The 19074-nt window shown below is 35.9% G+C and overlaps 1 protein-coding gene across 24 annotated transcripts in view; it reads right to left on the bottom strand.

Annotated features, from left to right (window-relative positions):
• ADGRL3 (adhesion G protein-coupled receptor L3) overlaps positions 1 to 19074 on the bottom strand; it is a 941652-nt gene that overhangs the window by 256254 nt on the left and 666324 nt on the right. For all 24 annotated transcript variants that reach the window (XM_060417626.1, XM_060417634.1, XM_060417623.1 and 21 more), the window contains one exon: positions 7441 to 7521. In XM_060417626.1, coding sequence (XP_060273609.1) covers positions 7441 to 7521 — 81 coding nt within the window. The remainder of the gene's footprint in view (positions 1 to 7440; positions 7522 to 19074) is intronic.

The raw sequence follows: 19074 nt of genomic DNA, 5'->3' as shown, positions 1-19074 counted from the left end.
CTGCACAATTACATTCATCTCACACTGATGGCACAGAAGTTGAAGCGTCTGCCTGCAATGTGGGAGTCCTGGGTTCAATCCCTGGGTTGGGAAGATCCCCAGGAGAAGGAAATGGCAACCTACTCCAGTATTCCTGCCTGGAGAATCCCATGGACGGAGGAGCTTGGTGGGCTATAGTCCACAGGTCGCAAAGAGTGACACTATGGCGCGACTTCACTTTCACACGCTAGTAAAGTAATGCTCAAAATTCTCCAAGCTAGGCTTCAGCAATACATGAACCGTGAACTTCCAGATGTTCAAGCTGGTTTTAGAAAAGGCAGAGGAACCAGAGATCAAATTGCCAACATCCGATGGATCATGGAAAAAGCAAGAGAGTTCCAGAAAAACATCTATTTCTGCTTTATTGACTATGCCAAAGCTTTTGACTGTGTGGATCACAATAAACTGTGGAAAATTCTGAAAGAGATGGGAATACCAGACCACCTAACCTGTCTCTTGAGAATCCTCTATGCAGGTCAGGAAGCAACAGTTAGAACTGGACATGGAACAACAGACTGGTTCCAAGTAGGAAAAGGAGTACATCAAGGCTGCATATAGTCACCCTGCTTATTTAATTTCTATGCTGAGTACATTATGAGAAACACTGGGCTGGGAGAAGCACAAGCTGGAATCAAGATTGCTGGGAGAAATATCAATAACCTCAGATATGCAGATGACACCACCCTTATGGCAGAAAGTGAAGAGGAACTAAAAAGCCTCTTGATGAAAGTGAAAGAGGAGAGTGAAAAAGTTGGCTTAAAGCTCAACATTCAGAAAATCAAGATCATGGCATCTGGTCCCATCACTTCATGGGAAATAGATAGGGAAACAGTGGAAACAGTGGCTGGCTTTATTTTTGGTGGCTCCAAAATCACTGCAGATGGTGATTGCAGCCATGAAATTAAAAGATGCTTACTCTTTGGAAGGAAAGTTATGACCAACCTAGACAGTATATTCAAAAGCAGAGACATTACTTTGCCGACTAAGGTCCATCTAGTCAAGGCTATGGTTTTTCCAGTAGTCATGTATGGACGTGAGATTTGGACTGTGAAGAAAGCTGATTGCCAAAGAATTGATGCTTTTGAACTGTGGTATATTGGAGAAAACTCTTGAGAGTCCCTTGGACTGCAAGGAGATCCAACCAGTCCATTCTAAATGAGATCAGTCCTGGGTATTCTTTGGAAGGACTCATGCTAAAGCTGAAACTCCAATACTTTGGCCACTTCATGCAAAGAGTTGACTCATCAGAAAAGACTGATCCTTGGAGGGACTGGGGGCAGGCAGAGAAGGGGACGACAGAGAATGAGATGGCTGGATGGCATCATGGACTTGATGGATATGAGTTTGGGTGAACTCTGGCAGTTGGTGATGGACAGGGAGGCCTGGTGTGCTGCGATTCATGGGGTTGCAAAGAGTCGGACACGACTGAGTGACTGAACTGAACTGAACTGAAGAATTCCCTTGTCCTTAATTACAAATCTGCTACAAAATTACCAAAGTAGACTTTCATTTCCAATTTAATACAAAAAATTGGGAAATATGTGTGAAAAGCATAGAGAATGTATATGCATAAGAAATATATAATCTACCCCATTAAATTAAGTACAAATTGTAACAAACATTTTAATAATGAAGGGCTTAAAAATAATAAGGCTTCCAGATAAAAACTATTTCTTTTTAAGTCCTGATTAATGAGATGTGTGGTGACTAAAATTACTATAATGGTGAATGCTGATTCAGGATCTTATTTTTATTAATTAGTTTATAGTGAGGGCTGTGACTATTTTTCTATTTATAGTGGCAGCTCTGGTTAACTACCTTGTAATGTATTGTGACATTAATGCACTAGTAAACTATTGGAATTTACACCCCTGTTCAGTAATAAAATCTGTAAATTACAGAATGCATATATAATCATCACAGGCATAAATTATGTGACCAAATGCCATGTATGATCACATTAGATTTAAAGAACAGCATCTCTCAAATTTACTCATCATTGAGTAAGTGCTACTGAATTCATATACTTCAGCTATGCTGAAATATAAATTTCAACATTTTATTCAAGGTTATTTGGTAACATGCTACTACATTTTCCATATGGTTACAATAAGCATGTTGGTCACAGAATACACATTATCAAAGAAGAAATATATTATGACAAACAAATGCATCAATTTTGAAAGATATACTTTTTGCCCCTAAAAATGAGAGCAAAAGTGAAAGAAATCTAGAAAACTGAAAGGAGGTAGTATGGTGACATGTACATTAAAACTGGAGTGATTCATACATTATATAAAATTCAAGAGCATGAAAAAGAAATGGAAATGTAATATAGATATTTGAAAACAATTATATAATTATTTTTAAAAATATCAGTTTAAAAATAATTCCAAAATTACCAATAATTAGTTCACTATCTCAAATATTAAAAGCAAAATCATTATTTTAAAAAAAGTAGCAAGTAATACAAAATTTTGGGGGTGAGAATAGTGTAAAATGGCAAAATATCAGAAGCAATCTGATATATAATTGTATGTTGGATAAATGATACTTTCTACTGAAAAATCCCCTGTGATAACATTGGTAAATGTTTTGTTATTACTGTTGTTCATTTGTTAAGTTGTGTCCTGCTCTTTGTGACCCCATGGACTGCAGCATACCAGGCTTCTCTGACTTCCATTATCTTCCTGGAGTTTGCTCGAATACATATCCATTGAGTCAGTGATGCTAATTAATCTCATCCTCTGCCGCTCCCATCTCTTGCCTTCATTCATTTCAAGCATTAGGGTCTTTTCCAATGAGCTGGCTCTTCACTTCAAGTGCTCAAAGTTTTCGAGCTTCAGCTTCAGAAAAAATCCTTTGAATGAATATTTAGAGTTGATTTCTTTAGGATTGACTGGTGTGATCTCCTTGCAGTCCATGGGACTCTCAAGGGTCTTCTTCAGTATCACAATTTGAAAGGATCAATTCTTCAGTACTAAGCCTACTTTATGGTCTAACTCTCACATCTATCCATGACTACTGGAAAAATCATAGCCTTGACTATATGGAATTTTGTGGGCAAAGTGATGTCTCTACTTTTTAATGTGCTGTCTAGCTTTGTCACAGCTTTCTTTCCTACATTATAAATATCATTTTGTATTGCTTTTTTGATGTCAAAAACTTAAGTATGATATTCTATGAAAATATGGTCAAGTCTGTAAAATACTCAAGGAATTAATATGTATATAGCAAGAATTCCTAAAACATGAATATCCATGTACACTAATGGAAACTGGTATAGGAAGGGAGAGAAAGAATACAATGAACTGTAAATTAGTAGGCGGGAGAGGAATATCAAGACATAGCTCTTATAGTTTCAACATATATAAAGTTATGGAAGAAAAGTAGAAAAAGAAAAGCTAAAATAGCTAGTATGTTTTTCAGGTAGTTCAAAGTATATTCCTATATAATCTAACAAAAATTATTAGACATAGAATTCCAAAATAAAGAACTTCAATTATCTTTTTGCATATATTCAAATAAAAATCTATAACATGCATGAGAGACTCTCTCTATATATAAAGATAATTTATAGGTCATTTGCATCATTTGACTTCATAAAAACATCAAAAATATACAGTATAATTAAAAATAGTAAATGACGATAAATGAGTGATAGTTGAAATATTTTTGGTTCCAAAGTAACAATATTGCCTACTGTACACTATTTCCAACATTTGTTTTTAAATGAAATATTAGATAGTTTTCATAGAAAAACAAGATCTTGTGTACTACAATTTTGATGATTTATACCAACCTCTTTATCTAATTAAATGTTCATTTAAAAAAGGTTCAGAACTATAACACATGAGCTAATAACTATAACTGTAATTGTATTAATCAGCATAGTTTAAGAGGGCCTTAGGCATATAGAAGGAAGATTTGAGAACTACAAGTTATCAGGACAATCTTTCTAAGGTTAAGAGCACAATTTGAGGTGGCTCAGATGGTAAAAAATAAAACTACCTCCAATGCAGGAGACCCGAGTTTGATCCTTGTGTTGGGAAGATCCTCTGGAGATGGGAATGGCTACCCACTCCAGTATTCTTGCCTGGAGAATTCCAAGAATAAAAAAGCCAGGTGGGTTGCAGCCCATGGGGTCACAAAAAGTCAGACATGACTGAGGGACCAACACTTTCACTTTTTCATAAAGCAGGGACACTGTTGGATTCTAGTAATTCATTCTTCACCACATCAGTGTCATCACTACTTTTACTAAGATGATGCCACTTTAAAGTGAAACTCTTAATAATGCCAACTGACTCTTCAGAGTCTAGTTTATGTCAAGTTATTTGCCAGCAATTGACCCTAACTATTTCACTTAATCATCCTTATAAACTTGCCAGGGTTGCATTACTAGCCTTGTGCTACAGATGGCAGACAGAAGCTGCTTAAGATCATGCAGGTCTGTCGGGCCTCAAGGCCAAAGTTCTTCCCATATGCCACAACAGCAAACCCAAAAGTACGTAGTAATAGCCACAATTTATCTAAGGCTTATCAAATGTCAGACTCTAGTCTATATTATCGCTAATCCTCACAAAGACATTGTTGAGTTCTTATTTCTGTCTTCTGTGTAGCAGTTGAGGAATTAAAGACAAGAAAGTTCTAGAACACCCAAGTTTAAAATTATTGTCTCTTAATCCCTTTATCACTCAATTTTTGTCAAATTTTATTCTAAACTTATTTTATTCTATCTGCCTAACTATAATAGGTTGCTTGTATGTGTGTGTGGTCAGTCGCTTCAGTCATGTACAACTCTGAGACCCTATGGATCGTAGCCTGCCAGACTCCTCTGTCCATGGCATTATCCAGGCAAGAATACTATAGGTTGACATGGCCCGAATTCCTCTCCTTCTTCTGTCCATCGTCCTTTAGACTGTGGTTCCTTCTTCAAGAGATGTAGTCTATTTCTCAAGTCTGGGGATGATTATGTGACTGACTTGGGCTAATAGGATATAACATACATGGCACAAGCAGTCTTGAACAATACCTGATCTTTGGGACTTTCCTACTTACTGCTGGGAATCCTGTCACAATGGGAATGAGCTGGTGCTAGCCTGCTAGAAGATGAGAGTCATATGGCTACCACCCAGATGATATCAAAGAAAGAAAGTGAAGTTGCTCAGTTGTGTCCGACTCTTTGCGACCCTGTGGACTGCAGCCTACCGGGCTCCTCCGTCCATGGGATTTTCCAGGCAAGAGTGCTGGAGTGGGTTGCCATTTCCTTCTCTAGTGTATCTTCCTGACACAGGGATCAAACCTGGGTCTCTCCACTGCAGTAGATGCTTTACTATCTGAGCCACAAGGGAAGCCTCAAGATGACATCAATGGCTACCAAACCTGTTAGTGAGTTTTCTCCCCTGAAAAACTGACCAGTCTGCTAAGTACTAAATATCCAGTCTCAGTCAAGTCAGCACACATGCAGTGCAACCAACTCTGAGAACTATAAAAAATGTTTCTTGATTTAAGCCACTAAATTCCGGAATGGATTATTATACTATTCTACTCATGATTGTACAGTACTCTTCCCAAATTATACTGGGACTATGTATGAAGGACTGAATTAAAATCACTAACTTGCATAAGTAGGCCTCCACCTCTGGTGGAAATGACATTCTACTAAGCAAGGTTAAAACAAGGCATCCATTCATAACTCATATTTCCCTCATGAGGAGAAATTACATTATAAGCATTCATGTAATTAATCAGTATAGCAATCTTAGAGGTATTTCCGCTCTTTCCCTTGTATCTGTTCAATCAATGCTATGTCTCTTCAAAATACTTCTCAGACCCTACCACTGCCATCAATACACTGTTAATTTCCTATTCATCTCTACCTAGATTATTGAATCAGCCTCTCTCTGTCAATCTTGCATCATCTACATGGACAGCGATATTTTTCTGATATCAAGAACTGGTAATGTTATAATGTAACACCCCATTAACTTATCTAAAAATATTTGACTTTCTTTTTCCAGGATAAAAGACAAACTCCTTGGCATATGACACAGACTCCTTTACAGTCTGCCTCATTACATCTTTCCAGTTTCTTCCTCTAAATCTGCTTTCATGTTACTGTGCACCTAGCATATTTCCTTAAAAATATCACAACTTTTACAAACCCATATTTTGGTACATTCTGTGTCCCCTTCGTGAAATTTCTTATTATCCCTGCTCAGCTTACTTCTTGAAAAAATTGAGGATGCATCCTTCACAATATAGGTTGTCACATTCAGAAATCATTGTATGACTTCCCATTATGTGCCAAGCACAGACCAGTGGTTGGAGGAGAAATAATAATTATGACACTTTTGCCCTCAAGGACCTTATAAAAAAGAAAGGGAAACATTCAGCCTGAAAAAATAAAATGCAATGATTTAGATACAATAACTGAGGCAGGCACAGAGGACAGAGGCATGAACTTAGCTTCTGCCTAATACATAGTCAGCAAAGGCTTAACAGAGGAAGTGAAGATAAAGCAGGGCATTGAAACACTGGTAGAAACTTAATGGGTAGAAAAGAAAAAAATGAGACTCCTAGCAGAGGAAACTGTATGGAGAACATGCTCATAAAAGACAGATCTAGTGATTTCTATTGCATATTATTAAAAGTATAAGAAAATATACTGTGTTACTTTAAATAAAAAGAATTAACCTTAGGATATTTGGTATTTATGAAACTAAAACGTGTCCATTATTACATCTGATTAAACATTATACAACATTAAAATTTGTTAATAATCCTTTAGAAGTAGAAAGATAAATTCTGTAGATAAGATAAACGTTACTTTTAATTTCTATTTTGTATGACTAGTTATTTTTAAAAATCTTTAAACATATGGCATCAATTTAAATATATAATTTAAATTTATACAATTTAAAAATAAATTTTATTAATAGTAAAATGACTTTTTAAAAGAAAAATAAAACATAAGATGTCAATTTGCAAGGAAATAAATTTGTCAATGTAACTTAGTTTAAGATATCTTAATTTACTAAAAAAAGATATAAAAAGATAGTAGAAGAAGAAAGTTCCAGTAAAAAAGGTAATGATTATATGATAATCTTTAAATCTAGGCTGGTTTTCAACTAGTATTTCTTTCACTATGGAGCCACATCTCTTATTTGGTTTACAAGAATTTCTCAAAAAAATATTTCACATCTTATTTTATAAATAAGACTTACTCTCTGTTATCATATTCCTTACAAACCATTTTCCTTCTGTTTTCTAAACAAGCACTGCACTGTAACATACATATTTATAATCATCTTTAATTGATTATCTTCATCAAATAATGAATAGAATCTCTTCTTCTTTAAATAATAATATATTAAAAAAAAGAATACAACAACTCACCTCTAACAGGGGGTCTTTCCAAGTCAGAGTCAAGGTGAATTGGTGGAGAGATGTATGATACTTGTCCATGATGTGCCTGCCCTGTGGACCCAAAAATAAATGTTAAGATATTATAATAATGTCTTTATACTTTTTGGTTAGTTTTATGATTTCACACATCTCTCTTCACAATGAATTCATAGCCTTATAGAATGCAAACACTATGTGTCATCCAAACATCGACCAATTAAAACACTCTTTCTTAAGCCAATTTTATTGTTGTTGTTTAGTTGCTAAGTAGTGTCTGACTCTTTTGTGATGCCATGGACTCAACCACACTAGGCTCCTTTCTCCATGGGATTTCCCAGGCAAGAATACAGGAGTGGGTTGCCATTTCCTTCTCCAATTTTGTTCTTGTTGCTTTTAAATCATGTTTATAGTGAAATGACACTTTGAAAAACCCCATAAAAGTGATTGGCAAAAAAGATGAAATATAAAAACTGAAAACAAGACATATAAAACACAGTCCCCATTTTTCATTTCTAAAGAGACATTAAATACTCTCAGTTTGCTTTAAATGTTTCTATCACTTTTAATTTTTGCACTTATTTCAAGTCAGATCAGTAACAATCTGCAGACAGGCATCCATGTCAGATAACACTTTTAATAGCACTTATTTAGATAGGACTTATTTACAATCCAAATTAACTTTATATTATTACTTTTTTAACATTTTACTATTATTTAAAACTATTCCTACTTGCTTATTGTATTTGATCAAAAAATAATAACTACCTACAATATAAAAAGCAGGTAAATGGATTCATTCTGTTTCTTGTATTTTGTCAGCTCACACACAAACTTGTAATACACTTTCTGTTGTATGAGTTAAAGTGTTAGTTCTTTTGAAGACCAAGTTGCTGACTGAAAAAAAAAAACCCAAAAAACTCTAACTTAAACACAAAAGGATTTTCTAATGCTCAAAGTAGCTATAGCTTGTATACTGATAATCCAGTAAGCAATTAGAATTTTAAGGCAAGAAAGTATAATTACGGAGTTCAATTACTAAAGCCACTTTATATGAAAGAAAAATTGGGTACAAGTAGAGAACCCATCATTTTCTTTCTACAAGGGATATGCAGTTGTATTTTATACATTTACTAAAGCACTTTATAGGGCTGTTAATCTCTTTTCCTAAACAAGGAAAGTTAACGATACATAGATTATGATAACAGTTAGACTAACCTTCCCGTTTCAAGTAATATTCGACTTGTAATAAAGTCTGCTGATTCCTCTTATGAGGCACATTTCAAATAATTAATATGGCTCCCTGTTGATAGTAGCTGCTGTTGCTCCCAGCATTTTTCTAGCTAACAGCAGACACAGTGAAAAGGTTGTAATATACAGAGCCCCTCATAATGGTAACTAAGAATATTGTGCATTCACTGGCTATGTTTCAGTGGAATACTAAAAGCACTATTATAAAAATAATAAGAGAGCAATTGTGCACTGTTATCAAGTTCATGTGTAATAGACCTTATTTAAAATTTCAGATTATATTAATTATAAAAACATCTGATGTTTACTTATGTTGCATACTTTGTTGCAAAAACATTTTTATTTTTAAAGTTCTGTGTTGTTACAAATGAATCAGTTTCAAACTTTATTGATCATGTAAATGAAAATAAGAGTCATTTTATATTGGTTCGAAATAACCTCAGCATATAAAATAGTGTTGATTTTATGTCTAACTAAGGAACATGGCTTTTACTACATATCATAATAACCACTATGTATTCATACATACAGCATCTCATTTTATGCAACCAGTATCACTATAAGGTTTCAAAGGTAGGTACTATATAAGTGTACACATATTTTTAAATAAAAAATATAATCAAAATTTTAAATCAAATTTAAATCAAAATTTAAAATCAAAAATGTAAGTAACTAATAGGCAAATAGCAAGGCCAGCAGCATTTTGACTTTTGACAAAAGCATTTGACAAGCAAATTTGAAGTTTGTTCTATCATAATGTTTCTCAAAGAAAGCATCCTGAACCTTGAAATAATGTGTGTAGATTTAGTGATTAAATTCTGACAAGTAACTGCCTTTGAAACTGTCACCTTTATATTCAAAATGAAGTAAATGGTCCCTTAAAATGACACATTTGCCTCTGTTCTTGGGATAAACATGTAACTTCAGAGTGTTCCACCCACATATTTTAGGCAGTGCAGGGGTAGGATAATTACAATTGCAGAGGTTCCCTCCAAGGAGTGAGAGGTCTGAGCCCCACATTAGGCTCTGCAGTCTGGGAGTATTGTACCAACCCCCAGAACATTTTTAGTTCTGAAGGCCAGGAGGGGCTTAATGTCAGAGGGCTGTGGGAAAGAGAAACTCCCCTCAAAAGGACACACACAAAATCTCTCACATTCCAGGACTCAAGGCGGAAGCAGTAATTTTAGGTCAGACCCACCAGCTCACCTTGAAGAGCCTTGAGAAGAGGCAGAAGGAAACTGAAGCTCACTGTGGAGATACAGACACCGGTGGCAGTCGTTCTGGGGAGCTCATTCTTTCATGTGGACAATGGTACTGGTAAGCGCAGTTTGGAATCTTTCCTCAAGTCTATTAGCAATGGGACCTCGCCCTGACCACCAGCATGTTTACACCAGTACTGGGATGCATCAGGACAAGTAATCCCACAAGGGTGGGGCTGCCTTAAGATCCCCTGAGCCCACAGCCTCCCCAGGATACCACCCTGTACTCCAGAGGGCCCAGGATATGGTCCTTCATATCAGTGCACAGGCACTAGGCCTGGTACCCTAAGTCCCTATGGCCAACATACTAGGCTGCAGCGCTGCCCATCATCAGTCAAACAATGACCCCAGAACCGGCTAAAACCATAAATAACTGCCATAAAATTTTCTCTTGGATTTATGGTGAATAATATTCAAGAACAATGTGGTCAGCTTCAAAAAGAGCAAAGAGAGTAAAAAGCATATCAAATACATGTTTTTAAATATCTGACACATTTTTCACCATAATTGAGTCTTATAACTAGTGTTATATCTAGTAGCTGGAATCAAGATTGCTCAGAGAAATATCAATAACCTCAGATACGGAGATGACATCACCCTTATGGCAGAAAGCAAAGAACTACAGAGCTTCTTGATGAAAGTGAAAGAGGAGAGTGAAAAAGTTGGCTTAAAACTCAACATTCAGAAAACGAAGATCATGGCATCTGGTCCCATCACTTCATGGGAAATAGATGGGGAAACAATGGAAACAGTGACAGACTTTCTTTTGAGGGGCTCCAAAATCACTGCAGATGGTGACTGCAGCCATGAAATTAAAAGACACTTGCTCCTTGCAAGAAAAGCTATGACCAACATAGACAGCATATTAAAAATCAGACATTATTATGCCAACAAAGGTCCATCTAGTCAAAGCTATAGTTCTTCCAGTGGCCTTTTGTGGATGTGAGAGCTGAAGTATAAAAAAAGCTGAGCACAGAAGGATTGATGCCTTTGAACTGTGGTGTTGGAGAAGATTCTTGAGAGTCCCTTGGACTGCAAAGGAGATCAAATCAGTCAATCCTAAAGGAAATCAGTCCTGAATAGTCATTTGAAGGACTGATGTTGAAGCTGAAAATCCAATACTTTGGCCACCTGATGTGAAGAACTGACTCATTGGAAAAGACCCTGATGCTGGGAAAGACTAAGAGGTAGGAGGAAAAGGGGACGACCGAGGATGAATGGTTGGATGGCATCACTGACTCGATGGATGTGAGTTTGAGCAAGTTCAAGGAGTTGGTGATGAACAGGGAAGCCTGGTGTGCTGCAGTCCATGGGATCGCAAAGAGTCGGACACGACTGAGAAAGTAAACTGAACTGATACCTAGTTTCACGTCGTCCTTGTAACCACAGCTTTGTATATATGATATTCTCCTTACTTTTCCAAATTAAAAAGGATACATATCTGATTATTTTTCCTTCTGATTTTAATGCAGTTTTCTAAATTTCAAAGCAAAAAAAAATCATACTGAAATTTTATTAGAATTACATTAATTCTGTAAATAATTTGAATAAACATTCTAACTAGTTTGTCTTCATATATTTTAAATGGATTGATTTTTGTTTGAATTGCTTTTTAATAAAAATATTTTCTGAAGTTTTCTATACTTTGGTTATAGGAATATTTCATTGTGCAAGTATTCTATTTTCTCTATTTTTAACAAAATTTCTAAATTTTCTTGGTGACTTTCACTTATATTTTTTGACCTTCATTGTTATAATTAGTTATTGATTCTACCTTACTAGATCCTTAGAACTATATACACTTATAATAGCATTTTGATTATGATCTGTGATCTTTGTTTCTTATAAGAAATATATTCCCAGGTTAAGATTCACCTGCATACATTTGTATGCATTTGTATGAATACATTTGTATGCATTTGTATGAAGATATCATTGTATGATGGTATTGTATGAAGATGTCATTTGTATGAAGGTATCATATATATGCATTTATGTACACATGTATATACATAGACTAGAGATCTCTTCAAGGAAATTAGAGATATTTCCCTGTAAAACATACCATGTATTTTGTATCCATTAATTAGTTGATGGACTTTGGGAATAATTTTCACCTTTTGACTATTATGAAAAATTCTGCTATGAACCTTCATCTACAAGCTTCTGTGTGGGCATATGTTGCAATTTTCTTGAATATATACACTTAGAATTGGAATTGCTGGGTCACACAGTAAATTCTATGTTTTAAACTTTTGTGGAAATGATTTCTAAAGAAGCAGTTGTTACTCAGTCACTAAGGTGCGTCTGACTCTTTGCAACCCCATGGACTATATCGCCCCAAGCCCAGGCCCCTGTGTTCATAGGATTTCAAAGGCAAGAATGGGTAGCCATTTCCTTCTTTAGGGGATCTTCCTGGATTAGGGATTAAACCTGTGATTCTTGCACTGGCAGGCGGATTCTTTACTGTTGAGCCACCAGGTACCATTTTACTTTTCATTTTATATTAGGGTTCCCCTATCACAGAGATGGTTTGGGGGATTTTTTGCTTGTTTGTTCATTTTAAGCTGATAGTGTAGTTAAGTTAGGATTGATAAAACCTTGAAATAATTAATATTAAGACAACTGGGAAAGAAATAATCTCACCAAATAAACATAGAAATAAGATTTCGGTCAAATTTCTATAGTTCATCCACATTGAGAGAGAAGAGGAAAAAATGATCTGGCCAAAAAACACACATACACACAGGAAAGAAAGAGCAGCTCATATTCTGAAGTGAAAATGTGTGAACCATCCAGTGTTAGGCATGCCCAAAATATAGAAAAATTAAGGGTGCTTGTTAGTAGAACCTGAAGGGCCATTTTGCATTTTGGAAAAGCCATTTTTTTCTATCTTCAATCTCTCTTTCAACTTTCATTTAATTTGCATCTCATTTAGGAATTCTGTGTGATTTCTACTGAAGTTCAAATATAGAAAAGACTTGGCCAGCACTAGGTATAGGAAAAGGCTGTTCCCCCCTCTTTCTGTCAATACCTTACTTGCACATCAGAGCACAGAAACACATTTTTAGAATCATAGAATTTGGACGTCTGAAGACATTTGATAGCATATAGTCCCAAACATTTTAAAATAAGAATACTGACATCTTGAGAAATCGGTGACTTTCAAAAGCCAAATCAAACTAGTGGTTGTCAAGAGTGATGTTAGAGGAACAGTGAAAAAGGGGATGCAGTAGCCTGCAGAAAACTGCCCTCAGCTCCCTCTTACTTCTGAAGCCTCAGCAAGCCATTATTCTCAAGGTGTTTGGGTCATGAACTTTCAGGTGTGTAGAGACCTTAAGGGTTGAAAACTATTTATTTACAAAAATATGTACCTATTTTTTTCCTAGTTGGCTATGTCTGTAAACTAAAGGCAGCTTAGTGTAACAGGTAAAATCATGCCCAGGACACAGAACTGCCTGTCTTACTATTGGGATTCTGCCACATTTGAGCCATAGAATTATTAGCCACATAAGTTATTAGCCAGTAACTATAGAGCTGTTTAACTTCTATGTGCCTTAATTTCCTCATTTGGATAAGGGGGATTATAATAGCACGGAGCTCATAGGGTATTCTGAAAATTAAATTTATACATATAGGGCTTCCCTGGTGGTTCAGATGGTAAAGAATCTGTCTGCAATGCAGGAGACCAGGGTTTGATCCCTGGGTTGGAAAGGTGCCCTGGAGAATGGACTGGCAACTCTCTCTAGTATTCTTACATGGAGAATTCCATGGACAGAAGAGCCTAGCTAGATACAGTCCATGGAGTCACAGGGTTGGATACAACTGAGGAACTGACACACTTTCAGCAATTAGAACAGTGCTAGGTGTGTGGAAAATTGCTTAGAATTTTTAGCTTTATGATTATTAATATTATAAATTCATTCATTCATTAATTCATCACACAAAATAAATGGAGTGCCTAATATGTGACAGGTGCCTTCTTAGGTGGTTGACATATATCATATAACAAATGACAATCCACACTCTTACATAGGGGAAGATAGGCAATAAGCAATTAATACAACAAATATTATATATGTGAGATGCTGAAGGCAATGGAAACAAATTAAAATAGGCTAAAGGGGAACTGAAGTGGGACTGGCAGGTTGCAATTTTAAACAATGATCTGGAAGGCCTAATTTAATTTCTATGAATAGCATTTGAAAAGTTCAAGAAAAGGCAAGAGATACTATCTGACTTTTATAGGAAATTGTAAGAAGATAAAAATATGGATGAGTCCAAATCTATTTCTATTAATTAAGAATGAAAGATCAAAATGTGCTGCTATCAGATGGTTTTCTTAACATATTTATTTCACATTTTACACACAGACACATTAATAATGTCACTTATAAGTAAAAGAGGACACAAATAAAATATAGCAGTATGTAGTTGGCAATACAACTTTGTTCCTGAAGTAAAAACACACTTTAATAACAAATAACAACAACTGGTTTCTCCAGTTATACCAACTTTCAAATCAAATTTTCCTCATTTTCTATACAGTGCTGTAAACAAATTTAATAGTTTATGGCCATCCATGAAGATTTCATGCCTTCTTTTTGTTTGCTTTAAATTTCAACTTCTGAATTTAATTGTTTCCTCTAGGGATATGACATTTTCCCCTTCTTACAAACAATAAAATAGATCTCATATTTTTGTTCATGGGGTTTTTTGATGATATTCATTTTCCTTTTACAAGCTTTAGAATGATAGCAAGTGACATCTCTCCATTTCTCTGCCCTACTATAATAATGATTCCATGTGGGAGGTGGGAACCTATCATTGTTGTTCAATGTTGTTCATGCCCAGTTCTTTGTAATCCCATGGACTGTAGCATGCCAGCCTTCCCTAAACTCCACTACATCCCAGAGTTTGTTCAAATTCATGTCTACTGAGTTAGTGATGCTATCTAACCATCTCATACACTACCAGCCCCATCTTTTTTGCCCTCAATCTTTCCTAGAATCAGGGTCTTTTCCAGTAAGAAAATTCTTCACATAAGGTGGCCAAAGTATTGGAGCTTAAGGTTCAGTAACAGTCCTTCCAATTAATATTCAGGGTTGATTCCCTTTAGGATTGACTAGTTTGACCTCCTCACAATCCAAAAGACTCTCAAGAGTCTTCTACAATACCACAATTCAAAAGCATCAATTCTTCTGTGGTCAGCCTTGTTTATGGTCCAACTTTCACATCCATACATGACCACTGGAAAAAATCACAGCTTTGACTATATGCATCCTTGTCAGCAAAGTGATGTCTGTACTTTTTAATATGCTGTCTGAGTTTGTCATAGCTTTCCTTTCAAAGAGGAAGCATCTTTTACTTTCATGGCTGCAGTCACCATCCACAGTGATTTTGGAACCCAAGAAAATAAAATCTGTTATTCCCTCTACTTTTTCCCCTTTCAAACTTGCCATGAGTGATGAGATCAGATGTCATAATCTTAGTTTTTTGAATATTGAATTTCAAGCCAGCTTTTTCACCACTAGATACATCCACAACTAAGTGTCATTTCCACTTTGGCCTCTTCATTCTTTTTAGAGCTATTATAGCAATTGTCCTCTGCTCTTCCCCAGTAGCACAGTGGACACTTTCTGACCTGAGGGGCTCATCTCTGGTGTTGTATCTTTTTGTCTTTTCATATTGTTCATGGGGTTCCTGAGGCAAGAATACTGTAGTGGGTTGCCATTTCCTCCTCTAGTGGACCACATTTGTTAGAACTCTTCACGCTAACCTGTCTGTCTTGGATGATCCTGCTCGATATGGCTCACGGCTTCACTGAGTTATGCAAGGCCCATCACCACAAGAAGGCAGTGATCCATGAGATGGGCGAGGGGGCCGACACACACTATGCTACCTTTAAAAATGGCATATGAGATTTTTTCTAAGTTTTTCAAATACTCTGAAAGTAGATGAGCCTCCTCAAAAAAGAGCTTAATTTTTTTTTTGTTGTTGAAAATAATCTCAGCTACTGATTAAAAAAAAAAAATACCAGAGATCAGTGTGTTGTATGTGCTGATGGTAAACTGGGTGTGCCTAGTATTGCAACAGCTTGCTTTTCTGTCTTCATATAGTCTGACTATAATCATCTGGCATTCAAAAAGCTAGCTTTCAGGTGACGATGTAACACCAATCAAAAGTAATTACCAAAGAAAAGAGTTTAAATTTGCCAATTTAATGACTATCTTTTCACTCTGGTTTCCATTCCCCCCTTCATCCAATTACTCACACTTATTTTCAATGACTTTAGTAAGATATGAGGTAACAGAGAAACAACTACATGCTTGACTTATTGAGGATATAGTCATTGAAGGAGGCTCAAAGGTCATTGATGGGATTCTCTGTAGATATCACTTGCCACACAGAAAACAAATAGAGTAATTTGAAGCGAAGGTAACTTCTGTGCGTTTTGTTTATGTTTGGTGTGTATTTCATCCAGCAAATATTTCTTCAGTACCTGATCCCATTCTGTGATCAGTATTAACAGTAACCGTAGGAACAAGAAACTACAATGATTCAATAAAAAGATTGCAGCTTGAACACATGTTTAGGTAATTGCAGTGAAGTATGATATGTACCCAGATAGAGGTGAGAGCCAGAGCACAACAATAGCACTGGACTGCAGTAAGTGAAGGGAGGGAAGAACAGGATCTGAAGAAAGATGAGACTGAGGGAACAGTAAGTAGCAGTGCAGTTAATGAGCATGGCAGGCACGGGGCAGTAGAAGGAAGGGTATGCGGTAACACCTGCCAATAAAATGAGTGGGAAGGATACAGGACAGGAATCCACAAAGGGTAGACAGAAAAAGCCCATTAAAATAATATAAAAATTCAAAAATGTATTAGAAAGGAAAGAACTCAAAAATACATGTGAAGGAGAATAGACTATACCACCCCAAAGCATGCCACTCTGATTTATTGATTATTCTGAATTAAAGTTACTTGAGAAACAAATGATACATAAAGATACTCTAGCCCTTCTTGGTCTCCCTGAAAGCAGGACATAAATCTCCCATGCGAAAGGTATCCTTTCTGCACCAGGTGGACAGACAGAAGGCATCACTGTCCCAGAAATAGGGCTGAAAAAGCTGCATAAACAAGCCTTGTTACTTCTTCACTAATTTATTGCCTCAAGTTCATACCTTTTTGTCTTATAACGGTCAATTCCCTGAGTCATATTTTTGGAGGCAATGTTGTTTCCTATATCATGGCCTATATTGTTTCACTGGTTTCCTCCCAAGCCCCTTTCCCCATCCCAAAATATGGGGTGCAAACCCCAAACATCATATAATTTCATCTGTAAATTACTTGAGTATGTGTCTTTAAAATAAGAGTTCTTTAAAACAACCACAATACCATTATGATACCTAAAAATTAAGAAGATACACTGTGAAAGGAATTTAATGTAAAATTCAATGGAGCAATTTTCGGAAAGAATTGCCTTTCATATCCGAGAGAAATGAAACCTGTCGGCCTGCAAAATACTTCGCTGGTTGTAGGTTTGAAATTGTATTGGATGGAGGAATGTTTTATATTGATGATGAATTTCAGGTGCTCACAGATATAGAGGGGGAATCTATTTTACAAAACCATACAAATGCTTCCCTTTCTTTCACAAGTGTGAAAAATAGACTTGGTGGTTAAAACGACAAACACTGAATTTTGGAGGCATCACTTCAAAATTATTCCTTGAAGTCTCAAAAACCTATTGTAGCAAGGTTTACAAAAATAAACTAGAAAGAGAATAGAAAAAGGAAAATGAATCAGAGCATTTCTCTTTCCTGAATTTCTAGTTTTTATAGAAAAACTATAGTCCTCTTTTAGTAGTTTTTATAGTCCTATAAGAACAAAGGGAATGAACACTTTGAATACTGAAGATCATATTAATAAAAATGATTATTTTCTACAAGACTAATATCAAGAAGCGCCATGTGAGGTAAATGTTGCTTCCCATTATAGAAATGCAGTAACTAAAGCTTTATAAGGTTAAGTGTATTTTCAAAGGTTACACAACAGTGTGGGTGGGAATCAGGTTTCAAGTCCAGAGACCATGTTCTTAGAATATAGCTTACTGCCTCCACATCCTATAAATATACCCACGAGGGCGGAGAGAGGCAAATACACTAAAATTCTGAAATTTATAGTTCTCCTTTTCTAAGCTAACCTAAAACTAAGTATTTACATTACTAAATCACAGAACAATCGGGATTCTAAAACCAGTTTCCTCAAACAATGGACAAAGCATTATGTACTATTTAACAATAGGTTAACTGTATTAGTCGTCCCCTAGAATTTTTAATTTTATTTTAATGGAGGTCTTAAAAATGATGAGGTTCAGTAACACAGATCTGCTTGAAACATTTTGAATCCAAAAGCTAGAAAAAAAAGAGTTTTGAGGCAGTCTTCCTCTCCATACACAAACTCAAATCTTTCCTAATGTTTATCATCATTGTGCTAACCCCATGCTCTGCATAAGAAGAAAATACTATTGAAGGAGGTAATATTCAGACCTATTCCATTGACAGCATGTGTTCAGGGTGGAGAACTGTGAAAAGCTAGATTGGAAAAAACAAAAGCAAACCTAATGACCAGAATTGTGATGTTAGCATGAAAACAGGGGTCATAAACTTCAGTTGACCAATCAGCACAGGCCATACAAGAGGCTGTTTCTAAGACTTTTTCTCTTTCAGAGCAATTCTGATTTAGGAATTATAGTCTCCTCAGATATTCTGCTTATAGCTTATGGTAGATAGAACAACAGTCCTCCAAAGATGCCTATCTCCTAATCTTCAGAATCTGTGAATATGTTATTTTATGTGGCAGGAGGGACTTTATAGATGTGATTATGGTGGTGATAGACAGATTATCTTTATGTCAGTAGTTCTTGAAAGTCAAAAAGGGAGGCAGAAGAGTAAGTCAGATTGATGCAATGTGAGAAACACTAACTAAGTCATTTCTGGCTCTTAAGATGGAGGAAGGGGACCTGAATCAAGGAATCAGGGCTGCTTTTAGAACTGAAAAACATAAAGATCCTTTACAGTCTACAGAAAGAACTACTTTTAGTCTAATAAGAC

This window comes from Ovis aries, chromosome 6 (genome assembly GCF_016772045.2).
Source record: "Ovis aries strain OAR_USU_Benz2616 breed Rambouillet chromosome 6, ARS-UI_Ramb_v3.0, whole genome shotgun sequence".
Lineage (NCBI taxonomy): Eukaryota > Metazoa > Chordata > Mammalia > Artiodactyla > Bovidae > Ovis > Ovis aries.
Note: the sequence above shows the minus strand (reverse complement) of the source record. Positions and strands in the feature narration are given on the sequence as shown.